Source organism: Panthera tigris, chromosome E1 (genome assembly GCF_018350195.1).
Source record: "Panthera tigris isolate Pti1 chromosome E1, P.tigris_Pti1_mat1.1, whole genome shotgun sequence".
Lineage (NCBI taxonomy): Eukaryota > Metazoa > Chordata > Mammalia > Carnivora > Felidae > Panthera > Panthera tigris.
This window is the reverse complement of record NC_056673.1, coordinates 7,801,440-7,829,300: the sequence shown is the minus strand read 5'-3', so window position 1 is coordinate 7,829,300 and position 27,861 is coordinate 7,801,440. Positions and strand designations below refer to the sequence as shown.

Sequence of the window (27,861 nt, the reverse complement as noted above, 5' to 3'; positions counted from 1 at the left end):
GGGAGAAACACACAATAAGCCTGTATGTAAATCAACAATTACAGATTGTGCTGACCGTGGGGAGAGAAATAGGAGGGATGTGAGAAGAGAGGGGCGGGGGTGGCGGGGTGGGCTCTACCTTAAACAGGGTGGTCGGGGTAGGCATCTCTGAAAAGGTGGCACTTGAGCCGAGACGGGGCAAAGGGCCACGGGGGCGCAGACCGCCTTCAACATAGAGTTGTTACAGGTCTTTCAAGTGGGAGGATGGCCATCAGGGGCCACCGCCGACGGTGGAAAGCCAAAAGTTTGAGCGGGGCGGTGCTCCGCCCTCTGTGGTTGTCACCATCTGTGTCACTTCATCACGACAACGTTATCTTCGCTGTCATCACAACCCTTTCTATGGGAACAAGGCTTCCGAGCGACGGCAAGGCGCTCGCCCGTCCTCACCAGGGGAGCTGACAAGTCACTTACACTTGCAACTAGGAACGGAGGCTCTGAGCAGCCAGGAGGCTCGTGGGTTCTCCTCCGTCCTCCCGCGCAGCCTCCGCTCGGAAAACCGAAAGCAGCCCCAGACGCCAGCCCCCCGGGGGAGGGGGCCGGAGGCGGCGTGGACCCCAGGGGCCACAGCACGACCCTCGCTCCCCGGCCTCTTCACTGCAGGCTGCTCCAAAGCTCACTTCCCCCCACCGGTACCCAGCCGACCTCGCCAAGGGCTCCCAAGGTTGCAGCCGGCCGGAACCGCGGCGCTGCACGTGGCAAAAAGATGAGAATTTTCCCACAGTCGCGGCCAAGGGCGGGCGCCGTACCTGTCAGGAGGCGTGAGGAGAGAGTGTGCGGGGATGCGGCCATACCGCACGAGTCCGGCCGCTCCCCGGGGTCCCCCGTGTCCTCTCTCCTCACCGGCTGCTGGGCGCCGCCATCTTCCTTCCCCGCCCCCGTGGGAGGAGAGCCGCTTCCTGTGCGTCACTTCCGGAGGGCGGGACGCGGCGAGACAGGGCCGTGGCTGCAGGTGTTTTCGCGGGTTGGGCGGGAGCGTGTAGAGTTGGGAGGTCGGAGGCCTGAGGTCCTTTCGAGAAACGCGAGGAACACGGAACGGCCAAGGCTTCCGGGGAGGAGAGGACGGCGGCCCCGCACCTTTGTTTCCAGAGGTTTCCAGGCGTTTTCTGGCCGGATCCCAGGGCCTCGTGCGATGGGCCGGGCTGGACACCGCGCGTTTCAAAGTCACGTTTGGGATGCTTCTTGCTGACTGTATCGTCCAGAGGAACTGGTTCTTGGAACGATGCCTCCGCCTTCCGATCTGACCAGTTGCAGCCTTACCGTGTTAGCTATCAAGTGGGGAGACCGGTGAACTCAGGGTTGCTCGTCGGACCTGAGCCACACCAGGGAATCCAATCACCAGAGCATCTCAGGATGGAGAAGGTGCGTGTGGGGCTTGACCTCGGGCTCCGGTGGGAGGGCTGCATTCGAGTCCTCACTTCACCTCCTGCCCTTCTGACCCGCTGGAGCAAATTACAGAAGCCCTCTGAACCTCACTTAGGGGTAATAACATATATTTCGTTAAGAGGGTCCCAAGAATTAAATATTACGTCTTTCTAAGGGGGAGACAGACGCCCACTACGGATAGGTTCTAATAATGACCATTGGTGTTGTGATTACCAGAGCAGATCTTAGAAGCCCTCCCTTCCTCTGTTGTTCTCTTATTTTTTTTTTCCTTAATGTTGGAGTTCCCCAAGTAAAAGGACTGAAGAAAAAAGATTCAGTTTTTGAAAAAGAGGAGAGAAATAGGGAGCTGGGTTCCATCAGGGCAATTTCTGGCTGTCTTCCATGGTAGCTAATATTGCTAGACACAGGATACTGAAAATACGATTCTTCTGAGCTGTAGAAGCTTGCCCTGTACCAGTGGGGGTGGGAGGGGGTGTCAGTTAACGGGTTCAGTGTGATCAGGTAATTTAGAAGATATTGCAGAAATACAGATGAGATAGCAATTCTAATTGGGTCAGGGAAGGCCTCAGAGATTTGAACTCTACTTAGAGGAACAGATTTTTTCCTGCATGCAAGGGAAAGAACACTCCATAAAGAGAAAAACAGTATCCAATACTATCTTAAAAGTTTTCACACTCCTTATACTTTATCATACGCTTTTATAAACATTTGACGTTTATATCCATAGCATTTTAAGGCTCAGGGTTTTAAGTCATCTTCCCACAGTCACCGAGCTACTGAGCTCCAGAACCAAGACTGGAACCCCTGACACCTGCTACAGTGTTATTTCCACCATACCGTACAACCTTATTCACCAAGCATCTTGAAATGTCACAGCTTCTGAGATTTATAAAGCACTCTATTTCAACCTTGGCTGTCCGTCACAGTCACCCAAAGGGCTTTAAAAATTACGGATGCCTGAGCCACTTCCAGACCAATTAAATCAGAAAGGGTGTGGAATGGAAGGACGAGACCTGTAATTTTCTTTTTAAGCACCACAGGTGATTTTAGTACACAAAACTGAGAATTACTGCGTTTCAGCCTTTTTTTTTTTTTCACTTGATGACACAGCTATGTCTAAAAGATTGGTTAACATGAATGTTATATTTCATACACTCAGAAAATTGGAATTCCCAAGTGCTCTTGGCTTATGGTAATCGAAGCGTTTAATAGACATGTACCTTTTTGGGCAACAGATTTTTCCTTCGTTGTAAATCCTTTCTAAAAACGGGGCAAGGTATGATTAAGTACATGAATTAATGCATAGGTTCTTACTTATTGGGAGAAACCAGAGTGAAATGTGAGAAATGCCTAAACGATGAATACTTCCTGGTATGATCGGTCAGGAAGAACATTCCCCTGTCTTGTGATTGTGATTAAGTTAGCCCACGTCAATAGTCTCAAAGCATATTCTTCCTGAAAAGTCATCCTTGGAGGTACTTCTGGAAAGAACAGGGTTCCATGGCTACCTATAATGCCCATAGCTGCAAGGGAAGCTGTGACTAGCTTAATTATGCCAGTCACAGTTCATCACTGTGGACCTAGCCATCTTGCTGTCACAAATCATATTAAGTGACATTAAAACTGAGGAAGAAGTAGGAAGTGGATTTGGGGTAAGCATCTAGAAGTCTGCCACAATTTTGTTGAACCCTGTTGTTTCCAAACATTTTGAATGCAACCCATTTTGTGAAATACCATGAAAACTTGGAAAATGCTAGCCTTACACACACACACACACACACACACACACACAGTTTAGGAGATTGCATCATATTCGTACTGACGATTTTTACTTAGTCTTCGGTGAATCAGACTTCCTGATTTGGAACTATCTTGTTTCATTAGACTTCTTTTTCCTGGACAGGTTTCTTTGGGAAAAGACATATATGAACCCCTGCCCTTTGCAATGTGTTTTCAATGTAGGTCGATAGGACTTGCAGGGAGTAGGGAGGCCTCGAACATCTGTGTAGCTCGACCTTTCCAATTCATAGATTTGGAAAGTGAGGTCTAGGGAGGTTAATTTACTCTAAGTGAGAGAACTTCCTCTCTAGACGTGCAGGTCAACATTTTTCCATCTCATTAGAAATAAAACCTTGGTGTGCAAGCATGATTTGTTCCAGACACATGCTTGCAATCCAAAGCACTCGTATATCAAAGCGAATTTCAACAATCTTTGGCTCAGTGGTGATCATGTGACATTCAGCGTCAGATACGGCTCACATTGCAAGACATCGCTCGTTTATCAAGTTAAAATTTATTAGACGTGTTTGCTCGTCTTGCAGAACACTCGCAGAACAAGTTACTTGCAATCCAGGGTTTTACTTGCCTATTGTCATTCTTGCCCTTTACTCCGCCTGTAATGTCTTCACTAATGAAATGCTGAAAGGTGTGGATGTTACGCGGCATGCTGCTGAGAGTCGAGCTTTTGGAAGAATGGTCAAAGAGATTAAAAGACTGGGTTTTGTCTTCACATCTTCTCCTTGGGTTCAGTCTTTTGAGATTTCTGGTCTTCAGTTTTCTTCTCTTGGAATATACTACCACTCCCCGTCACCTTTGATGGTTCTTCTGATCCCATGATCTTGGAGACGAGACAGGCCTAGGTGTATTCCTTGCCTGAGACAGCTCTCCTGCTTTGAAAGGGACTCAGACTCGTTCTAGTCATGTGGGCTCCCACCTGGTCTGGTGCTGCTCACCAGAGTTAGGGTTTGCCCATAACTCTGTGTGTCCAGAGCCTTACTCAATAATAAACAGTGGCTTGGGGTGCCTGGGTGGCTCAGTCAGTTAAGTGTCCAACTTTTAGTGTAGGTCATGATCTCACAGTTTGTGGGTTCGAGCCCCGCGTCGGGCTCCGTGCTGACAGCTCAGAGCCTGGAGCCTGCTTCGGATTCTGTGTCTCCCTCTCTGTCTCTCTCAAAAATAAATAAACATTAGGGGCACCTGGGTGGCTTAGTCAGTTAAGTGTCCACCTCCGGCTCAGGTGGTGATCTCTGCAGTTCGTGAGTTCGAGCCCCGCGTCACGCTCTGTGCTGACAGCTTGGAGCCTGGAGCCTGCTTCAGATTCTGTCTCCCTGTCTCTCTCTGCCCCTCCCCCACTCATGCTTGCTCACTCTCAGAAAAATGTTTTTTTAATTTTAAATAAATGAACATGTAAAAATTGCTTAAAAATAATAATGAACAGTAGCTTTTATCTGCCTTTATCCTCTTTTGGAGGCTTAGGAAAGGTAATCTGCTACGACCTGAGACAGCTCAGGTGTGAGGAGGTGTGGCTATCTCAGGATTCTGCCCCTGGCTGTCTGTCTCTTCAGGACAGCCCTACTGAGTCTGGGCCGGTCAGGAGAGAGGACTCACACCCATCCTTTGAACAGGAAATTTAACATACAGATGCACACGTACAGAATTGGTGACTGAGCAATCGGGAGGGTAAAGAGGGATCTGTGAGGCGTCGGAGAGGTAGCACCTGTCGGAAGCAGGTATCACCTGTCTGGCTGGGAGAAGAAAAGGGAGAGGTCAGGATTGTTACAGTTTAGAGACTTAGGGGAACAGGGCTGCTCGGGTCTCCAAGGGGGACCTGACCGGGCTGGTTCTTGAAGTGTCAGAGAAGCCACACACCAGGGTCGTCTACTGCTGGCGAGGATAGGCATGGGAGGGAGAGGCACCCGAGCTGCCGGCAGCCCAGCAGCAGGTGGGAAGAGGGGGCCCCTTCTCCCGGTCCCAGCCGCGCAGCACTGCTGCCCCTTATTGGCGTGAGCCCGCAGGTGTGGGGCGTGCCGGCTCCCAGCTCCAGCAGGGCTGAGGCACGGGACACAAGCTAGGTTTGGAGCCAGGGCAGATAAACCCCCCAGAGTTCTTGTCGGAACAGATGTCCTCCCCTCCCTGTACGGATTAGAGCTTAAAGAACAGCCTCCTGTGAGCTTCGAACAGCTCACATCGGTCCCCCACATCTGCTGATACTTCCTCCAGGGTAACTGACCACATCAGGATCTGATCGAGGCCAAGATCATGCCAATCAGATAGGACACCTCAGCTGTAACCTGCCGGCTGCTCTTTTCCCCCTCAGCTCCCCAGGGCTTGGTTCCACACATGGTATCTTGGTATACCAGGAGTGGAAAAGTGCCGCTCCACAGTGCAGAAAAAGGAAAAACAAAACAAAACAGGAAGATGTACTATAGGAGATTCTACTCACTGCCATGGCCTTCTGCCTTCTTTAATAGTGGCCTCATTTTGTTAAGGGAAGCAGTGTGCCCAGCCCCAGGAGGTGAATCACGATCGCCTTAGGTCAGTCAGATTTACCTCATCCGCATTTCCCAGAGTTTCTTCCCTCCAGAGGTGGCCACGTTGCACAGCCTGGCTAAAGAAATAGGAGAAACCTGCCCGCAAGGTTTCTGGAAATAATTGTTTACTGCTAAAAAAAAAAAAAAAAAGGCATGCAGAAGAAGGTGCTTTCTTGATCTTTCCATTTAATACTCAGGAAGCAGGGCTGAAGAGTGTGATTCCTGGAGCCAAGGCAGCCATATTGCGAGTAGGAAGAGACTAGCAGAGGTCGGCAGGGTGTAAGAGAGAGAACAGAGCCCAGTTTCTGGATGAAATTGTTGAGTCACTGCAGCAAGGCTGTTAGGTCTATCTGCAGACTTATTTCTCCAGGCGTGTTTTTATGCTTAAGCTAGTGTGTAGTTTCCTGTTCCTTGCATCCTGGATGATTGATCAGTTCCACAAGTAGGACAGGGGAGCCCAGCAACCTGGCCTCAAAGCTTGTTGAGGACCGAGGATGTAGAGAAACACCTGGAATCATTGCCAGACACCCGGAAAGCAGGTCACGTTCCACAAAAATAAATTTGAACGTGGTGGCTGTTTCTAATACGATACAGAAATCCACAGTGGTTTAGGTAACACAAAAATAAAAGAAGCACTTTTGTGCACATTAGCTTCCTGTCCTTTTGCTTGCTATTTTCTGTGTGCCCAACTCCTTTGATGACATCAAACTGTCCTGCTTCCCCACACCAGGAAAGCATTCCTTTCCTGGTCCCCTCCACGGCATCCTGGGGCCGAGTGGAAAAATAGGATGAAATGTTCACGCACGGCAGGAGGCAAGGCCTGTTGGGCGCTCTGCCTTGAGAAAATCATAACCCAGAAAGAGCATCCTCAAGCACGCATTTTCTCTTAGCTACTGGGAACTCTTAAAAGTGGTTCTGAGGTATTTTGGCAAGTGAGCTGTCAATATTATAAAAATAAGAGAATTCGAAGGTACAAGGAGACAAATTAATAAGGCAGGTTAATCAGAAGAATCCCAGAGCAGTTATTCTCACAACAATACTCATTTATAAGCTCCTAGGAAAGCATGGGCATCACATCTTTTCTAAAATTAGGTCCTAATTCTCACCTCTGGACTTCCTTTCTCCCTGCATTTATTCAAGGCCAGTCAAGAGCAGAAAGTGCACATGTTGGTCCCTTTTTTGAAATCAAAAACAATGCGTGTGTAGAAAAATAATGTCACTTATCTAGCACTTACTTTGTATTAAATGCCTTGTCGTGGCGTCTCAAGTCACTTCCGCAAGAACCTTGATAGGGGTTGTTTGCGTTTTCAGATGAGAAGAGTTTGAAACCATCAAAGGCTAAATGGTTTTCTCAAGTTCACACGGCTAGAAAGTAAGTGCCACAAGTAGAATTTAAACCTTTCTGATTCCATGTGTTCTTAATCCTACTACTGGATCGTCTCCCATATTTTATGTATTATGGAGCCCTCATTATCTGGCATTTTTTCATACCAGTCTAGAGTTTCACGTTTCCTCAAACTAGTGAAGTTCTTGAAGTTCAGCCTCAAAAAAAAAACACAACTACTTGATTTTACATTTTCTGACTTGGGTTAAATTTCCTTTGACCTCAGTTTCCATATTTATAGACCAGGAATCCTAATACCAGGTCTGCCACTTAAATTACATTGCACTTTCCGTATTTAATGAGAGTTCGTGTCTGGACATCCCAAGTAATACTCATTCTGGAGGTCTACCTAAGACCTACTGAATCAAAAATCTTTGGGGGTGGCCCAGGAATTCCACAGTTAAGGCAAATGACTTCAGTATTTTATGAAAACCATATAAGCTTTGTATAAAAAAAAAAAAAGACGTCAAGAGTGCAGAAAAAACGTTTCCAGGAGAGAGAGCTACCCAAAGAAGGTGATGGGAGGGTGGAGAAGGGACACCGCGATGGTACAACCCATTCATTAGATTCTTCCTGCCTGCCAGAACTTAGTAGCTTGTGCCATCTTATCACATTTCGCCTTCCCTATAGTCTTATCACAAGTTATTATCCACCTTTTATAGATAAAGTAATTGAAGTGCGTAGTCTTTGAGAAATCCACATTCGTTTCCTAGAGCTTCCGTAACAGAGGACCACACGCTGGTTGGCTTAAAACAATGGTGGTCTCCCCTGGAAATTTGAAATCTAGATGTCAGCAGGGTCGTGTTCCTTCTGAAGCCTTTATGGGAGGGACCTTCCTTGCCTCTTCTAGCTTCTGATAACTCCAGGCCTTTCATTTCTTGGCTTAGGGCCGCAGAGCTCCAACCTCTGCCTCTGTCTTCAGTGGCCATCTTCCTTCTGTGTCTGTGTCTTCACGAGGTATTTGGTGTGTGTGTGTGTGTGTGTGTGTGTGTGTGTGTGTGTGTGTGTGTCCCAACCTCCCTTTTCTTATAAGGACGTGAGTCACTGAACTAGGGCCCACCCTAACAACCTCCTTTTCATTCGATTACATCCACAAAGACCCTACTTCCGACTAAAGTCACGTTCATGGGTCCCTGGGGGGATAGGACTTGAGCATCTCATTTTGGCGGACACAGTGTGACCTCTAACACCACCCAAGGGTACAGTGGCTGGTGAAGCATGGAACTAGATTCGAAGTTAGGTGATTCTAGAATCTCTCCCTTTGGCCGTCAGCCGCCACACGGCCATCTCAGTGAAGGCCCTGGGGAAATCGTACAGCAATGCCTCGAGAAACAGGAAGGTGTAAGCGAAAAAAAAAAAAAAAGTCTTGCAACTATTCAGTAAAAATTTATTTACAAGAGGTTGGTCTCAGACATTTCCTCTGCAGCAGTTAGATGCCAAATGACTCCACGGGGTTTTGAGGTAGAGAAAGTTATGAGCTAAGAACTTTATACCCAACAATTCGTCTTTCGGTGGGACAGGCGGGCATTCTCAGAAATGCAAAGGCTCAGAAAATATTCCACTTATTGAGCAACTATTTGAAGCTGCATTCCAGTGGTTCGTAGGGTCTGGGATTGTATAGACCACAAAAAATTTCAAAAATCATGTAGAAACCAACACAGCATTGCCAACAACTCCGTGAAGGAGTTTTAAAACAAATCAAACTACCATCCAGGGTACGTTAAGATTGCTTCATAAGAGATAGATCATTTTCATGCCAAAAATATTAGAAAGGGTATAATCTGATAGCCATTTAAGTTGAATAGTTTTTGCTCTGTGAAAAAAAAAATACTCGTATTTAATGTATTTTACCCCAGGGTTAGCGAAGACCTTTGCCACAGATAAGATCTCATTCATGAATGGGTGTTTGAAAAAGCAGGAACCGGGGCGGGAAAGCCAAGGAGGACATCAACTGAGTTCTGGCTAGCCTGATTTATGCAACCGAGGGAAAAATATCATTTGAAACTGACCGTAATCATTTCCATTTTCTAAGGGAAGTTTCAGTGGGAACATAAATCCAGGTAGTGCTACTTTCTTGCACGTGCAGAGAGGATGGTGGAGGGTGGGGGTGGGGATAACTTGCTCCCTCCACTGACATCTGGGTTTGCACTTAGTTTTTCCACGTTCTCCTGAAAATACCCATGAAAGAACCACTAGTCTAAAATGACGATTTGCACTCACACATTTAATTAATTCTCTCCCCCCCCCCACACACACACCTCCACATTCTCTATGAAAAGAACATGTGTGCCTGTGAAATCGGGGGTGGTGCCCACTTGGCTGGAATTTCTAAGAACTCCTGCAAATTTAGAGCATAGGTGAGGCCGGATTGTGACAAGAGCCTATCAGTCCGCGATTTCAGGACACATAAAGGGTGAGACTCCCGCACAGAGAACGAGGAGGGGCCACCAAGCAGAATTCAACCAATGCCCGCCTCCCCGGACTCAGAGCTAGAGGGGCCGGGAGCCAGGACAAACAATCCAGGATTGAGCGTCTCAGGTACAGACACAGAGGCCGCTTGAAGCATTCGGTGGCCTTTCTACTTGGAACGAGTTCCCGGGCTCAGGAAAGCAGGTCAGCAGCAAAGCTGGCTTAAGACAGGAAGGGGGTCTGCTCTGGGAAGAACCACCCTGGAGCATTGCCCTGCAGCCCTGGCCGAGTGTGAGCTAGAACTACAATCAGGAACAGGAGCTCTTAGGTTCCTGCCTTGTATCTATCTGTCCCCTTCCTCTCCTGCTAGGCAGATGGGTCCCCTGTCCGGTAGAAAGGAACATCACAGTAAGTGAAAATGTGACTCCCTTATCACAGTAACAAGAGACCTCTCCATACTTAAGAAATGTGCAGCCTTTACTAAGGGACTGTACTACGGTAATAAACAAAGCCGCAGACCTATATGGCCTGACACAAACCAAAGGTTTACGTCTTGCTCACTTCAAGCTTAGTGCGGGCTGGGTGACTTCAGGATTACCGTCCTCCAAGCAGGACTTCAAGAATCCAGGCTGTTTCCACCTTGTGACTCCACCATTCTCAGGATATGGCCTCTATGGTCACCACCTCAGAGGGAGAGAATGTGAAAGACTCACATATGCTCTTAATTCCCTCTGATCATACGTGGTAAATGTCTCTGACGTTCCCAGCTCACTGCTCGGAACTGATCAGATGGCCCCACCCAACGTAACTGCAATGCATGAAAAGACACCAGCTTTCTGTGTTAGGAGAGAGAATATCGCAGGCTGTTCATTCTCTGCACCGTAATCTATGGCTGTAACGTAATCCCAGACATAGTGCCTAAATGATTCCAAAGTGTTTGAGGAAGAATAATGAGCGAGAACAGCTAAGAAAAGTCGGAAAACAAAACGGAATAAGATAGGGCTCTCCACTAAGGTATTAATACGTCTGGAAAGTGACCAATTGCAGGGCGCCTGGGTGGCTCCGTCGGTGGAGCATCAGACCTCAGCTCAGGTCATGATCTCGCAGTCTTTGGTTTCGGGCCCCGCGTCAGGCTCTGTGCTGACAGCTCAGAGCTTGGAGCCTGCTTGAAATTCTGTGTCTCTTCTCTCTCTCTCTCTGCTCCTCCCCCGCTCATGCTCTGTCTCTCTCAAAAATAAATAATAAAACATTTTTAAAAATTTTTAAAAAAAGAAAGTGACCAGTAGCTAAAATAACTTGGTGGTACTTGCCCAAGAATAGATACCAAGACCACTGAAACAGAATGAAAAGAATGAGGACAGACCAAAGACTATGTAAGTATCTAGCATATTTAGATAAGGGCGATAGGTTAAATCAGTATGGAAAAGAGTGCATATATATGTATATATGTGTATATATTTTTATTTTTATACGTACATATATACGTAAATTTTTATCTAAATTCAAATTAACATATGGTATAATAGTAGTTTCGGGTATACAATACAGTGATTCAATACTTGTGTATAACACCCAGTGCTCATCACAACAAATTAGAATGTTTATACTAAAAACTGGGTAGGAACCACTGACTCATCACATGAGAAAAAAATGTTATGTCTATACCTCACACTACTCTCTAAAGTTTATTCCAGATAGATTAAAAATTTTAAATGAGTTAATAAAAGAACAAATAAGCTTGGGAAGGATAGTCCAAGTACAGCTTAAATCATAGAATCCATAAAGATTAAGGTGTGTGCATTTTTTAACCTAAAAATCTCAAACTTTTCTGTGTTCCAAAGAACAAATCAAGTCAAAAGGCAATCAAAAATGGGGGAAAATTGCATCGCACAGGACAGACAAGGAAATACTGCTATTGAGATGTGAACAGCCTTAGAGATAAATACTAAATGCACAAAAGCATATGAACAGAGAGGAAGATACACATTTTTTCAATAAATATGATAAAAACTTCAGTATCATTGGGGTGCCTGGGTGGCTCAGTTGGTTGAGCGTCCGACTTCAGCTTAGGTCATGATCTCCCGGCTGGTGAGTTTGAGCCCCGTGTCGGGCTCTGTGCTGACAGCTCAGAGCCTGGAGCCTGCTTCCGATTCTGTGTCTCCCTCTCTCTCTGCCCCTCCCCTGCTCGCACTCTGTCTGTCTCTCTCAAAACAAATAAACGTTAAAAAATTTTTTAAAAATAAAACAAACAAAAAAAACTTCAGTATCATTAATGTAAGAGAAGCACAACTTTAAAAAAGTGATATAATGCAAAGATATCTTTTGAATTGGCAAAGATTAAAAAAAAAAGAATAGTTATCAGTCAGTGCTATTAAATGTAGGATGATGAGGAACAGGATCTTATGTACTCTCTAGAAGAAGCCTCCAAAAGTTCTAATCTGTGCATTCTGCTTGTAAGGATTTATCCTTACAATGGATTGGTAGAAACAATTGTCTATGAAAATAGTCACTCAAGCTCAATTTCAGGAGCAAAAATTAAATTTGAGAGCAGCCCAAAGGTTCAGTTCCCGGTAAATCTCCAATAATACGTCTTGACTAAATAAATTATTTTATGTCCATATGCTCAGACATTGTAAATATCGTTGTAAAGGCTGTTTATGGGCATTAAAACGTTCATAGGCTCTTTTTGAATGAATAGTGCAGGTTACCTACACTATGTTCCTGTTTTAATTCTGTAGACTTTATACATGCATTAAAAATTCTAGAAGCATGTGTTCAAAATTAGCAGTGGTTACTTCTGGTTGGGAGAATTAAGGCAATTTTAAATGTTCCTTTTGATTGTATTTTAAAACATATCATATAATAAGCATGCCTTAATTAAAAAATGGACAAGGGAGAGGGGAAAATAATTGTGGACTCCTGGACTCCCGGAGCGCCCACTGCCAAGATCTGGAACGTGGGTCAACAAAAGAGAACACCCGTTTTGCCCTCATGGCTCCCTAAAAACACATATTTCAGAGTTGGCTGCGTGCTTTGTGGGCAGCTCTGTATTCCAAGGGCTGAGTTTTGCAAACAAGCTTAGCAAAGTACAGCGTGTGCCCCTTCAGGTGGTTTTTGGAGCTCATCAGGTATGAGTAACACTAGCTCATTTATCTCTGGATGAGTTTGTGTGGAGCACAGAGGTGCTGACAGACCCTGAGCAGAGAACAATGTTTATTTATACCTGCACACAATAATTCATGTCTCTCTAAATGTGGGACTCTCTCCTCATTTGCTCACAGTTTGCAAACATTTGCAGTTCTCTCCACTGGTGATCCCTCGTTTGGTTTGGCTGGGCTTGCGCAAACGGCGAGGGAGCATGACAGAGAGTGGAGCTGAATGCTGTGATTCATTCACAGAAAGGGAGCATTTGCTTCCACTGATGTATGTGGGGCACGCCGAGATCTCTGGACTTGGTTTTGCACCTTGACAACTGATTAATATCTGCATTGTCTGCACTGTAGAAGAAGTTTTTAGCTGTGTGTGTGCGTGTGTGTGTGTGTGTATTGCCAGTTGGGATCCTGCATTTGTGGCTATCGAAAGCCTCTACAGAATGAACATTCCTATAAGCCAGCGTTTATTATGGCAAATTTCAAATATATAAAAAGCAAAGAAACTTGTATGATAACCCTCCCCCAATATGGGGTGGGGTAATTGCGTCAGCAGTCATCGACACGTGGCCGATCTTATCTTCTCTGTAATTCCAGCTGCCCCCCCCCCCCCACCAGCCAGCCAGCACACCAACTGTTAAACCCTGCTAATGTCAATGGAGGTGGAGTTCAAGTCACAAGTCCAGGTAATTGTGAATTGTAGGGTGAGAAAGAATAGAGTAAAAGAGTGGGGAGCCCGATAGACCTGATCTGCATCAGGCTTGACCACTGTAATTTGCTGGTTGACTGATCTTAGGCCGTTGAACTTTTCTGACCCTCATCTGTAAAATGGCATTATAGTGTATAATTTGTCGGACAGCTAAATTAAACCCGTGGTACCCTTAAAGTACCATCCCCTGTATCCAGCACGTACTTACTTGTTACTTGATTACTGTTTCTATGCCTCTATCTAGAGTAGTCCATCTGAAGTCTAGAAAGTCCTCCACACGATTAAAGTTCCTAAAGAGGCCGATGAATAATCATTACCCACTTGCTGAGGTCGTTAATCAGGAATGAGTACCTTTTGGGAGCAAAATATGGAACTAGACATTATATTTAGCATAAGCTGCTGCCTTCTCGATGTAAACGGCAAATACCACCTACCAACATTGTCCAAAATTTCACCAACATCTACCTGAACAAATGAAAGGAAATCCGCACCCCCCCACCCCCCTTGGCTAGCCGTTTCTTTGGGTGAATTCTGTAGGGGTAAATAAGGCGATCATCATGCCCTCATCAGCCGAGCCAATTAGTTTTCAGCCTCGGTTGTCAGTCTGCCAACGAAAAACAGAGCAGGTACACTTTGGTGGGAAGTTAGGGTGTTAGGGAAGGTAGGAAGCCTGAGGTTGGGGTGCGGGGACAGCGGGGCTTTGATCGGGTGGGGGAGATACGGGAGCATGACTCACCTGGAGAATGTGTGCTGAATGGGGAGAAAAGTCACTGAACTTGGCCACAGGGAACACCGTGGATAAATGTCAACCCGTGTCCCAATCCAGTTCGGGGTGTGGGGTGAACACAACGCAACCTCCCAGCTCAAAATCAAGAGTAATATGTCCTGGTAGAGGCCCATTCATTTCTTAATCTTTCTTCCCAATGAGTTTCTGGTCCGAGGCAAGCCACGCTGCCCTAATAAGTATTCTTATCATCTTGGCTTTGAGACATGGGTTTGTCTCTCGTGTTGAAAGGATCTATCTATCATTACCGTGCCGTGGCAGGCACAGAAGCCCGCTTGCATAGATCTGCTTCAAGGAAGGTCCCGCTGATCGCCGGGATGGGGAGTGCGTGAGATCGAGCCCCATGCGCACCATGGAGCCTGCTTAAGATTCTCTTCTCTCTCTCTTTCTCTCCGTCTTCTCTCCCCGACCCCGGCCCCTCCCCTGCTCACACACACTCCCTCTCTCTCAGAAAAAATACATAAAATTAAAAAACAACTTGGCATTGTGATGCTGTTCCTTCATCCCGGAATTAACCTTTCAGAATTTTCTTTACAAGCCCCACAGTTCTCTTGGCCATGTCTTTTGTTGCCAAATAGACAATGACCTATCCCTTCCCGGCCTTCTTTCCGGAATGAAGAAGATGATTCTTTCATTCTGCCCTTCTCTAGCAATGCCTTGACCTTTTAACTTTTCCTTCTCCAAGTATGCTTTTCTTGAAGGTTTTCAATAGTTTTCTTTAAAGGGGCTTCTCACATGCAATCAAGACAAGGAAAGTTTCTGTTGAAGTTACCTGAGTCCACATGTCACATTCGTTATTTAGTTCAGCCACGAGTCAACATTTCTTTATAGGGGCCCAGCATCCAATAGGGATTGTATTTCATTGCTAACAGTGTTTCAAATGAAGTAGTTCTAAAAAAAGGAAATGTAGGGGCGCCTGGGTGGCTCAGTCAGTTGAGCATCCGACTTTGACTCAGGTCAAGATCTCACGGTCCGTGGTTTTGAGCTCCCGCATCGGGCTCTGTGCAGGCAGCCCGGAGCCCGGAGCCTGCTTCGGATTCTGCGTCTCCCTCTCTCTCTCTGCCCCTCCCCTGCTCATGCTCTGTCTCTCAAAAATAAATAAATGTGAAAAAACCATTTTTTTTAATTAAAAAAAAAGGAAACTTAACGAACCTCAGGATGTGACAGCCTCCAAGCTGTGTGACACTCCGTATTCTGGGATTCCCTTTCCCATGTGTCCCTGGTTAGAGTGGGTTGCACAGAGGTTCTTGGGGAAATGTGGGGAGGAGAAGGGCCACGGCAGCCATCCTGTGTTCTCGGGTCACCCGAGAACGCGGCTGTTCTCGTATATCTGCTGGCCCACCTCATTGATGTGAGGACCCACACTCGTTCCACCTTTTCTCAGATCCTCTTAGCCTCTTGGATGCCCGGGTCAGGTGTGTGCATTTAGCTCCACCGTGAAAGTCCCCAGTGTCTAAGGGCTGTTTCCACCTCTCAGGTCAGTAAGGCCTAACACGGGCCCAGTCTGTCCCAAGGACTCCAGATGGTGCCGGACTGTTCCGGTTGGTCTTTCATCTCATTTCCATCTTTCCTTCTCAGCTGCGTGCAGCCTCTAGCTTCAGGTACAAGGACCACAGCCTTACAGATAGGGCTTAACCTGCTCGCGAAGTTACTCAAGGTCCAGTCTCTGTCACGGGACACACACACACACACACATTAGTGATGCTGCTTCTCCGATGGAACCTTACCTCACGCTCTGCAATGGTGGTCCCATCCCGTCGTGAGGGATTCAGCCCCCTTGCCGTCTGGCTCAGCCACCCTTAATACAAGAGCTTGAAGCCTCAAGATCCCAAGGTGTAGACACCGTACCGTGGTCATCGTTTTCTGTTCCCTGCAAAAAAGATGGGGAAGAAGAGGAAGCCAAGAAAAAAAAAAAAAGGGGAGGTTTCCCTGAAGCCTCGCTCAACAACCACCATAAACATCCTTCCTCTTCTCCCCCAACTTCAGGAGAGGATGGGAAGTGGAGTTGTTTAAATCGGTCACTTCTGAGGATTTCGTTAGACGAATGTGGGGAAGTCAGTGTCTGTCTTACCTGCTTCGGATTCCGTGTCTCCGTCTCTCCCTCCCGCCGGAGATGGGAAAGGTGCGTGGCCTTAACCTTGGGGGCATGAAGTCCTGAAGTCTAAACCACGTCTGTACGTACCTTCGAGCAACAGCTAGTTGAATAGAACAGAACAGCAAGCGTAACGTGGGCTCCATACAAGTGTGCACTTGAAATTAAACGTCTAAGAGGAAGAGGGAGGATGGGAATTAGTTTATGTGGCGTTTTTGTAAAGGGGGCGATACGCTTACCGGGGGAGAGTCTTCCGGAAGAGATCACTTTACCCCCTGTGACCATTTGCGTTGTGTGCTTTAGATTTCAGGCTGTGTGTCTAAATCGGGATGCACGTGACGTGTGTGCTTCTGTAAAAGCAAAAGGCGACGTGTATTTTTCCTCACTTTTGACTTGTAAACCAGAGGGATGTTGTTGCTGTTATACCGAATGCTTGTAAATACAGAAAACATTTGTTTTAATCCATATTAGAAAAAAATATGTATCTTAATTAGGAAACTTTATAACACTTCCCAAGACTTTTCTATGACTGTCCCCTTCAAATAAGAACTAGGGCAAATTTGGTATAAATGCTGGGGAGCTGAAGAAAGTTTAGAAGGGGAGCCAAATAGGAAAATTACTGTATTAATTCTTTTTCATTCGTCTCTTCCAACTATTGGAAGAGAAGAAAGCCAGAGTCCTTTATTTACATGCCTGTATTTATTTACCAGGCTGCTGCTTTTTTAAAATGGGTCGAAATGTCCCATTTTGTTTGAAATGTCTTTTTTTATACAAGTGTACCTTTTCATTGGGGCGCAAAACGAATTTGTTTCTTGAAAATGAGAAGACAAACATGCTGAGCTTAGGTAACTTCAGATGTTTAAAAAATTTTTTAAGACTTATTTATTTTTGAGACAGAGACAGAGCACGAATGGGGGAGGGGCAGAGAGAGAGGGAGACACAGAATCCGAAGCAGGATCCAGGCTCCGAGCTGTCAGCACAGAGCCCGATGCAGGGCTCGAACTCATGGACCGTGAGATCATGACCTGAGCCGAAGTCAGACACTTAACTGACTGAGCCACCCAGGTGCCCCAAGATGGTTTAAACATTAACAGAATAATTGGAACTTAATACAGACTATTATTTTACCAATAAATTCTGAAATATTTGTACTATTAGCAAACTCTGTCTAGAATGTAAGAGGTCAGGATATTTCCATTTAATATCAGAGAAATTTGAATTTGCTTAAGAATTCTTTAAATGTTGTTTTTGAGAATCATGCCATTTAAAAAAAATGTTTTTCTAAGGAACTACATCGTTTGCCAAGTTAAAAAATATGCACTTCGTGCTGATTAAAAGCATGATGTTAGGTAGTATTAGAAATCTCTGTCTCAAAATAAACAGTGGTGCCTGACTGGGCAGAAGGAAGGATAGCAGGTATGACTCAGCCTACAAATACAGGGAAGCAAAAATGTACCCTCTTTTATTTATTTTATTTCCTTTTTCCTGTAACCACTTATCTCCTTTTTAAAAAAAAAAATTTTTTTATGTTTATTTGCTTTTGAGAGAGAGAGAGAATGAGAGCGTGAGCAGGGGAGAGTCAGAGAGAGAGGGAAACGCAGACCCTGAAGCAGGCTCCAGGCTCTGAGCTGTCAGCACAGACCCCGACGCGGGGCTTGAAACCATAAACCATGAGTTTGTGACCTGAGCTGAAGTCAGATGCTTAACCAACTGAGCCACCCAGGCGCCCCCTGTAACCACTTATCTTCTAACCCAAGCTCCTATTCTGCCATCATGGAGGAAATTCAAACTTGGTCCACCGTGGGTCCACCACCCTTTGCATTGTCCCCCGCTCCTCCCACCCCAAATTCTGGTAAGCTTCTATTATAAGAAGGTGTGCATTTGTGAGGAGAGGGGGCCACAGGTCAGGGAAAAACAGGTGTTGATCGTTGGGGCTCTGGTTCCGATTCCCCCCTCCCCAGCTAGCCTCCTCTGTGCATGCCCTCTCCTTCCTCCGTTTCCTTGTCTGTGAAGTTCATGATGGAGCCGGCCCTCTATCCCCCTGGGGGCAGCAGTTTCTCTGCTGCCCCTGCTCCCTGCTCCCATACAGGAAACAGCCAGAGGTAAGTTCCCTCTGCCCACATATGTCCCGTAACCATTTCTTCTCCAGAGTCTTCCTCTCTCCCCAGGAATCTCCATGGGGAAGCAGACCCAACTCCTCTCCTTACTTCCTGACCTTCCTTGGCCTAATTTAAGTGCGGAAAACAGAGCCTCCTGCTCAGGACCACCCCCCACCCCCACCCCCAGGTCTCCGTGAGCATTTATGTTGCCTTCACGCAAATCAGAAAAAGACACCCGTCTGGATGGTCCACACAGGAAACGGTGTGCCCTGTGGGTGGGCACAGCCACGCAGGCTCCCTGCTTGGTGAGCAGAAGTACCTTTGTGCAAAGAAAAAGTCCTCCTTCCTCTGGTGGAGATGGGCATCCCTCACCCACAATCCCGTTGCTTCTCTGATCACAGGGAAGAAAGTTTCCCGAAAGCGATGCTTCGGGAACACAGCTATTCAAAGCTCAAGAGCTGGAAAGAGATTCCTTTTTCTTTCCTTTTTCTCTTTTCTTAAATGTTTATTTATTTATTTTGTGAGAGTGGAGGTAGAGGAAGGAGCGGGGGAGGGGCAAAGAGAGAGAATCCCAAGCAGAGTCCAGACTGTCAGCGCAGAGCCCGACATGGGACTCAGACTCACGAACCGTGAGATCATGACCTGAGCCAAAACCGAGAGTCAAGGTTTAACCGACTGGTCCACCCAGGTGCCCATCTTTCTTCTTTTTCTAATCACTTCTGTGCAGCAAACAGCCCAGAGTCACCTGACTGCTTTAGTGTGTGTGTGTGTGTGTGTGTGTGTGTGTGTGTGTGTGTGTGAGAGAGAGAGAGAGAGAGAGAGTGTGTGTGAGATGGGGTTGGGGTGAAGTTTGCCGGCGAGGCAATTTCTGCTGATCTCTTCATCCTTCTAGGCAATTGGAATTTTAATCTGGCCAAGAAAAACGATACACTTTCCTTCTCCCTTTTTCTGGAACTGAAACATTTGGAAGGGAACAAAAACAATTCTGACAGAATCCGTCTCAACTCTCAGTGTGAGACAAACACAGATTCCGTGTCAGGAGAAGTAAACAGAAGAATCAGCACGCCTATGGCCAATAGTTCAAAACGAGGGGACCGAATGAGCCACACAGAAGTGTCCTCGTTGGAAACGAGCCCTCGTGAGGAATGAGATGTGTGTGGACACCTAAGCCATTAACAGCTCATAGTAGTTGTAATGCATAAAATTGCAACACATTTTATTTTTCATATGAATATTTTACTGTAGGCAGAGTTAATAATCCCACTCTTGTCAGAGTGGCAGAAATAAGTACCTGACTGTGACGATGTTCAGATTTGGAGGGAAATAGGCAGAATCTGCCAGAAGCTTATTCCCGTAACAGACTTGGAAGCGTGTACAATTTTTCAGAATTCTCTTCTGGCTCTGGATTAGGCTCAGAGAAGTGTGTGCAGATCCTGGGGTTATTTTCTGAAAGATGAAGAAAAACAAAGCTTCCTAAACACATGTGACTTGTCAGCCATCACCACCTGCTTGTTACATTTGCCCGCCCATGACGACATTCCTGAGTGAGCCGACCTATCTTCACATGAGCGATGGCTGCTCCCTGCTCCTTTCTGTCATTTTTTTTTATGAATTTGTAATTTTTAGAAAATGTTTTATTTATTTACTTTCAGAGAAGAGAGAGAGAGTGTGAACGGAGGAGGGACAGACACACAGAATCAGAAGCAGACTCCAGTCTCTGAGCTGTCAGCACAGACCCCGATGCAGGGCTCAAACCCACGAGCCGCAAGATCACGACCCGAGCCGAAGCCAGATGGATGCTCAGCCGGCTGAGCCACCCAGGCGCTCCCCCCGCCCCCCACTCACTCCTTCTTCAGCTACGGCGATCCCGTAGAAATGATGCCCGGCTCAGACTTCTAGAAAGATATTCAAGCGTTTCTAGCAGCGTTTCTCATGCTTCAAGTGCGTATGAGCCACCTGGGGAATTATGCAGATTTTTATGAATTTATTATGCAGGATTATGAGGTCTGAGTTTCTGCATTTGTGACACGCGTGTAGGTGACGCCAGGGCGCCTGCTTCAGGGACCGCACTTTGAGTAGCAGGGTCTTATGTGGCTGCGAGATGAAAGGTGTCGCTCTGCTGGGAACTTCAGGTAACCTCAGCTTGGTCTCCTTCCCCACCTTACCCACCCGAGTTCTGGTGGGCGGGGCCTCTCACGGTGCCAGCAAGTGGTCGTGTGCCTTAGGTCATTGGGGTGAACGGGATGGGTAGCAGGTCTGGGCAGGTGGCCGTGTCAGCGCTGCTCTGAGCAGGGGAGTGGCCCGTGTGCCAGACCTGTTACACGTCTGGAGGGCACAGTGTATTCAGGGTGATTGCTTTCTCGAGGAGTCCGTTTGGATCATTATCGGGCGTAAAGCATGTCTGGGCTGGGCCACATCTCTGGCGAGGTCCCCGTATCAGGGGTGGTCGTCGTGCGCAGGCTCGAGATCTGTGGAGCATTTAATGCGTCTGGCCCGTTGTTGTCAGTCTCTCTGGACCGGTCAAGTTTTCAGCCTTTGTACTTTTCCTGCACCTCATCGTAAGCCCGACAGAGGCCGTGCAGGTATCTCTCAATATCAGGAGTGCGGCACAAGGATGCATTTGGCAGGCAGGCTGGATTTCTGGAGGCCCGGAATGACCTTTCTGGCTCGGCCCTCCTGCAGAAGGAGTCATCCTCACGCTCTTAAAAGATGTCAGACTCTGCTCCCGCTCGTGTTCCATGCCCGTTCCCACCCCAGATGTTCCACACACGGGAAGATGTCTCCGGGGAGCCTCAGGAAAGGGCCACCTTTGCCAGATTCAGAGGGCTTCCCTGCTTTCTCCCCCCCCACCCGCAAAAAAAAAAACCCTGACAAATAAAACGACTACCCTCTCCCACCTCCTATCTGTAGGCTTTTTCCTAGTGGGGGAAGTTCAGAAAAGCACAGAGCCCCTCTCTTTCCCCAGCCCCCATCTCTGGGCATCAGTTTCCCCACCGGTAAAATGGGGAGGATCGTTCTGACCTGTGGGGTTTGGGGGAGGGTAAAATCATGTCACATGTGGAACGACTTGTCTCTGCACCGGGCAAAATAATAAAGGGCGGCAATTAATTTCTTTTGGCCGTAAAAGCTCTGAAGAGGCACATGGTGAAAACGAGGCTCAGCTGAACCTCAGGGACACATAACTAAGATTTGTATGGAGAGTCACCATATAATCTCTTGTCCAAACTGGAAAACCTTTGAACACCGTTCTTTTTTTTTCTTTTCCTTACTTTTTTTCTTTTTTTTCCTTTTTTCTTTGTTTTTTGAAATTTACATCCAAATTAGTTAGCATCTAGCGCAACAATGATTTCAGGAGTAGATTCCTTAGCGCCCCTCCCCCATTGAGCCCATCCCCCCTCCCACAGCCCCTCCAGTAACCCTCAGTTTGTTCTCCATATTTAAGAGTCTCTTCTGTTTTGTCCCCCTCCCTGTTTTTATATTCTTTTTGTTTCCCGTCCCTCATGTTCATCTGTTTTATCTCCTAAAGTCCTCATGTGAGTGAAGTCGTATGATTTTTGTCTTTCTCTGACTGACTCATTTCACTTAGCATAATCCCCTCCGGTTCCATCCACGTGGTTGCAAATGGCAAGATTTCATTCCTTTTGATTGCCGAGTAATACTCCACTGTATATACATCTCACATCTTCTTTATCCATTCATCCATCAGTGGACATTTCGGCTCTTTCCATACTTTGGCTATTGTCGATAACACTGTTATAAACATTGGGGTGCATGTGTCCCTTCGAAACAGCATACTTGTATCCTTTGGGGAAATACCTAGTAGTGCAATTGTCTGGATCATAGGGTAGTTCTATTTTTAGTTTTTTGAGGAACCTCCATACTGTTTTCCGGAGTGGCTGCACCAGCTTGCATTCCCACGAACACTGTTCTGTATTTAGCTATTAGTAACTGTGAGAGTATGACAGCTGTAAACAGACCTTCAGCAGGATGCATGCTCATCCAATTTATGTACAATTTAAGGGTTTTTTTTTAACGTTTATTTATTATCAAGAGCAGAGAGAGACAGAGCATGAGAATGGGAGGGGCAGAGAGGAGGGAGACACAGAATCCGAAGCAGGCTGCAGTCTCTAAGCTGTCAGCACAGAGCCCGACGCAGGGCTCGAACTCACAGAAGCTTAACCGACTGAACCACCCAGGCGCCCCGTGTACAACTTAAGTTTTAAAAAAAATCCGTAGTTCACATTCTCAAAGAAAACTGGAGAGGCCATTGCTCACTTATCAAAAAGAATCCGAGATAAGGAAGATATAAAGTAAAGAGGGAATTAGAAACGGAACGGAAGACTGGAGGCTACAGAAAATTAAACCAGTGGCTTGGGGGGAAAGTGCAAGTTCTAGAACTTACAGACAGAAAAAAACTGAAGATTATCTGAAAAAAAGACACAAGAAATGGTACTGACACAACCAGACAGCCATATGCAAACATAATGAGTCTAGACACAGGCCTCACACCTTGTGCAAAAATTAACTCCAAATGGATCAGAGCTCTACATGTAAAATGCACAACCATAAAACTTCCAGAAGACACATAGGGGAAAAATCTAGACCACCTTGGGTTTGGTGATGACTTCTTTAGATACAACGCCATTTGAGAACTCCTGCTTTCCAAAAGGTCACAATGAAAAGCACGAGAAGACAGGCCACAGACTGGGAGGAAATCTATGCCAAATACGTGTCAGCTAAAGGACTGGTGTTCAAGATTCAAGAGGAACTCCAAAAAAAAAAAAAAAAAAGATTCAAGAACTCTGAAAACTGAAAAATGAGAGGGGCGCCTCAGTGGCTCAATCGGTTAAGCGTCCGACTTTGACTCAGATCATGATCTCATGATCCGTGAGTTCGAGTCCCATGTCGGGCTCTGCAGTGATAGCTCGGAGCCTGGAACCTGCTTCGGATTCTGTGTCTCCCTCTCTCTCTGCCCCTTTCCACTTGCACTCTGTCTCTGTCTGTCTGTCTCTCTCAAAAATGTGAACAGACCCCCTCACCAAAGAAGATCTACAAATGGCAAAGAAACATAAGAGAAGATGCTCCACATCATATGTCACCGGGGAAATGAGGGGTCCCTGGGTGGGGGGAAATGTAAGTTAAAACAATGAGGGGTCCCTGGGTGGCTCAGTCAGTTAAGTGTCCGACTTGAGCTCAGGTCACGATCTTGCGGCTCGTGGGTTTGAGCCCCAGGTCAGTGTTTGTGCGGGCAGTGTGGAGCCTGTTTGGGATTCTCTCTCTCTCTTTCTGCCCCTCCCCAACTCATTCTCTCTCTCTCTCTCTCTCTCTCTCTCTCTCTCTCAAAAGTAAAGAAATAAACTTTAAAAAGAAAAACGAGTTACTACTCCACACCTATTAGAACCAAAATTCAGAATTTTGATGGCATTAAATGCTGGTGAGGATGTGGAGGGACAGGAGCTCTGATTCATTGCCGGGTGGGAATGCAAAATAACACAGCCACTCTGGAAGACAGTTTGGCACTTCCTTACCAAAGAAGCTAACTATATTCTTACCCGATGATCCAGCAATCGGGCTCCTTCAGTCGAAAACTTGTGTTCACATAAAAGCCTGCACGCAGATGCTATTAGAAGCTTTGTTCGTAATCGCCAAATCTTGGAAGCAACCAAAGATGTCCTTCAGCAGGTGAATGGATAAACAAACTGTGATCCATCCGGACAAAGAACTATTAAGCAATAAATCAATAAATAAATCAGGAGCCATGAAGCCATTAAAAGGCATCGAGGAACCTTGAATGCATATTGCTAAGGGACAGCAGCCAATGTGAAGAGGCAGGGTACTTTATGATTCCAATTATGTGATATCCCGGGAAAGATAAAACCGTGGAGACAGTAAAAAGACCAGAAGTTGCCAAGGAATAAGGGGGCGGGTACGAGGGAGGGATGAAGAAATGGATTGCACAGAAGATTTTTAGAGAAATGAGACTATTATTCTTTAGGTCACCGTATTGGTGAATGCATGCCATTATATACTTATCAGAAGCCTATAGAAGGTAGTACAGCAAGAGTGAACCCTAATGTGTAGACTTGAGTTAGTATTAATGTATTGATACGGGTTCACAGGTTGCAAGAAATGACCACCCCAACTCAAGATTACTTTTCTCTCAATTTTTTTTTTTTTCTGAAAACCTAAAACTGCTTTTTAAAATTTGATTCATCTGGGGTGCCTGGGTGGCTCAGTCGGTTAAGCGTCCGACTCTGGCTCAGGTCATGATCTCACAGTTTGTGACTTCGAGCCCCGCGTCGGGCTCTGTGCTGACAGCTCAGAGCCTGGAGCCTGCTTCCGATTCTGTGTCTCCCTCTCTCTCTGCCTCTCCCCCGCTCATTCTCTGTCTCTTTCTGTCTCTCAAAAAATAAATAAAGGTTAAAAAAAAAATTTTTAATATGTAATTCTGCAGGGGGAAAAAAGTAACCTCAGTATTTTATATCAAGCCAGTACGGTTTTATATGCAAATGCAACAGAGATATTCTTAGATACATTTGGGGATTCAGAAAATGCACCTCATGTTATGCCTGTCCTGAAAAAACAAAATGACCCGAAAATGTCCTGCTTACTAAATTGCAGCAAAGAATTCAAGAATAAGAGAATACTGCGTAAAAAATGGCAATGTGTGATACCCATCCAGTATAAAAGCGTTAAAAAAAAAAGGTGACATTTAAGTGATCATAATTGCTGTGATCAAGGAGCAGTGTAAGCAAAAAGAACAAATCTTGAAAGAGACTACATCCCATATCATGAGATATTTACAAGTACTGATCATTTAGCAGCCACAAACTTTTCAATAAATTCCAAATCCTAGAAATTACACAGGCACAAAATACAAGAAAACTTAAAAGTTTCAGCACAAGCATAAACACACACGCCAAAATGAAACTTCTTGGCAATTTAAAATTTTCTCAAAAAGCCTGAGACAAAGAAGAAATCAAAAGGCAATTTTGGCCCAAGAAAATAATGGCAATTTCGAAGTTACGTATCACAGTCAGATGTGGATTAAGCTGCACCCAGAGATAAATTTATTACCTTGAGTACAATGAGAATAAATGAACTAAGATTTCAGTTCATCTCATCTTCTAGGATGCTTAGGCTCTGCTGTTTATTTGGTTGTGGCTAATTAATGAGAGCAAACCTCCTTGATGTCCTATGTCCTGCTGGCCTTTTCCCACAGACTCTTTATGTCCTGTGTCCTGCCGGCCTTTTCCCGCAAATGCCTGGGTGTTTATGGCAGTTCCTGCATTTGCTCCAGCTAAGAGTCTGGAACAATCTTGCCTAAATGGTGGCTTTCAAGTGCGGATTGGCCAGCACACAGTGAGGGCCTCTGACATCATAGATGAGCTTCCTGAAGGACATACTGTCAGTATCTGCTTGATACTCTGCATATGGGATTATGTGTGTCTTCCCTGCTTGGGCTCTGCCTCTCTCTCTGTCTCTCAAAAATAAATAAACATTGAAATTTAAAAAAAAATTTTTTTCCTTTAAAATGAGAAAGGTAATGTTTTTCATTTTGTAAAAAGCTGCTGTTGGATGTAAGAAGGTAAAGATTTTTTTTTTTTAATTTTTTGGTTTATTTATTTATTTTGAGAGAGAGAGACTCAGATAGCATGAGTGGGGGAGGGGCAGAGAGAGAGGGAGAGAGAATCCCAAGCGGACTCCTCACTGTCAGTGCAGAGCCTGATGGGGAGGGCTTGAATGCACACCGTGAGATCATGACCTGAGCCGAAATCAAGAGTCAGACGCTTAACCGACTGAGCCACCCAGGCGCCCTAGAAGGTGAAGAATTTTTAACGCGTATATAGGCCTATATTGATACAAATTGCCTAGCAGGGGCAGAGCCTTATTTGGTTGATTAATGCATTTAGTATTTGTATTTCCTACAGCTTGCATGTTTTCTAGCATCAAAGTTCTGCAGAGGTGGGCACATCTAACCAAAGGAAACTGTCTGTGTAAAAATGTTACGATTTTCACGTGTGGAACTGTTAATTGTAAATAAAATTTTGCCGAAAACAAATACTATCTGGATGTACTGTTTGGAACTGGGGCCACAGGGTAATTTGCGGGCTTGCCTCTCCTAGCCCTCATCATACTCTTAGGGAACATGCATTGTGAGGTTAACAGGAGGGTGGTGACCAAGGAGGAATGAGTAACCTATCTAAAGTACCAATATTTACCCTTTGAGCTGGGTTTGAGAGATCGCCTCCTCCTTTCCCAGGACGACAGTGGCCTCCATAAGGTTAACATCATTTCCTGAACTTGCAGGCCACAGTGGTCTGTCTTCTGTGTTCTCCTGGGGCCCCAACGAGGCCACAGGAGGGGCAGTGGGACACCCTTCACTCTAGCTAGGACAGTCACCAAAGAACCCAAAGAATTCCAAAGCTGCATTATTCACAAGTCAGAAGAGGACCCAAGCCTGTCTCTTGAAAGGGAGTACAGTATTAGAAATATGGGCATTTTTTTAAAACCCAAAAATTCTTTTATGTGTACTGACTGTTCGTTTTAAAAAGAACCACAGCGTGTTTTCTTTTATAGACAGAAATGCATTATAAATAGCCATGGAAATGTCACATAGTGGAAATAGCCTACTAAGAGAATATTGCACACTTTGGGTATTTTGAAAGAAAAGAATTTAATGTTGCATCTGATTTTTTTTTTTTAACTGAAATTGTTTCCAGAATGTCCTCAGGATCCATAATTTCCTGTACTCACAGAAGAGTTATCAGATACTCAGAGCATGTTAACTAATTACTTTATCATAAAATTCTATGCCCCGTGTTCTAACTTCATCATTTATCTGGGAAATGCTTTGAAGATAATTTTCCTCTGCTACATTAAGAAAAGTCTTACAGTGCAGGATAAAGGGAATAATGGATTGGTATTGGATGAATCTGAGTAGTTGATATTACAAGGCTAAAAGATGGGAATTTTTGAAAATCAGAATAATCTAGCTTGCCTTTGGTATGCTTAGATCATTTATATGAGAAGTTTTCACTCATTGATTGAGTCATCCATTCATTTATTCCTTCACTCCTTTATCAATTTAGTCAATTAAGTGCCTAGGCATTCGTCAGACCCTGAGCACATAAAAGCATCAAGACATGCTCTTGAGATTTCTGATGAGGGATACAAGCAGTGCCGTTAGGGCTGATTCTGGGGGCAACGAGAGCATAGAGAAAGAGCCACTAACCCGACCTTGGGGGATCACAGCCAAGGGACACAGGAGGAACATCACAGCAGAAACCCAAGCACAAATAGGGGTGCCTGGTTGGCTCAGTCGATTGAGCGTCTCACTTCAGCTCAGGTCATGAACTCACAGTTCACGGGTTCAAGCCCCATGTCGGGCTCCGTGCTGACAGCTCAGAGCGTAGAGCCTGCTTTGGATTCTGTGTCTCCCTCTCTTTCTGTTCCTCCCTCACTCATGCTCTGTCTTTCTGTCTCTCAAAAATAACTAAAAC

General features: G+C 45.7%; 1 protein-coding gene and 2 long non-coding RNA genes across 4 annotated transcripts in view; 1 reads left to right on the top strand and 2 right to left on the bottom strand.

Moving 5' to 3' along the window:
- Positions 1 to 925, bottom strand: part of LOC102968248 (protoheme IX farnesyltransferase, mitochondrial) — a 138,239-nt gene extending 137,314 nt beyond the window's left edge. The window contains exon 1 of one of the 2 annotated variants that reach the window (XM_042967727.1): positions 786 to 925. In XM_042967727.1, coding sequence (XP_042823661.1) covers positions 786 to 828 — 43 coding nt within the window. In that variant the 5' untranslated portion in view covers positions 829 to 925. Of the gene's footprint in view, positions 1 to 118; positions 325 to 785 lie in introns of those variants that run through there. The other variant, XM_042967728.1, reaches the window with a different exon arrangement.
- Positions 926 to 1,028: 103 nt separating this feature from the next.
- LOC102965862 overlaps positions 1,029 to 27,861 on the top strand; it is a 142,180-nt gene continuing 115,347 nt past the window's right edge. The window contains exon 1 of the long non-coding RNA XR_006211471.1: positions 1,029 to 1,398. This is a non-coding gene — a long non-coding RNA (uncharacterized LOC102965862). The remainder of the gene's footprint in view (positions 1,399 to 27,861) is intronic.
- On the bottom strand, positions 15,906 to 16,602 carry LOC122233761. Its single transcript, XR_006211472.1, has 3 exons — positions 16,499 to 16,602; positions 16,239 to 16,362; positions 15,906 to 16,037 (listed from the first exon to the last, which is right to left on the bottom strand). It is a non-coding gene; the product is annotated as an uncharacterized LOC122233761 (long non-coding RNA).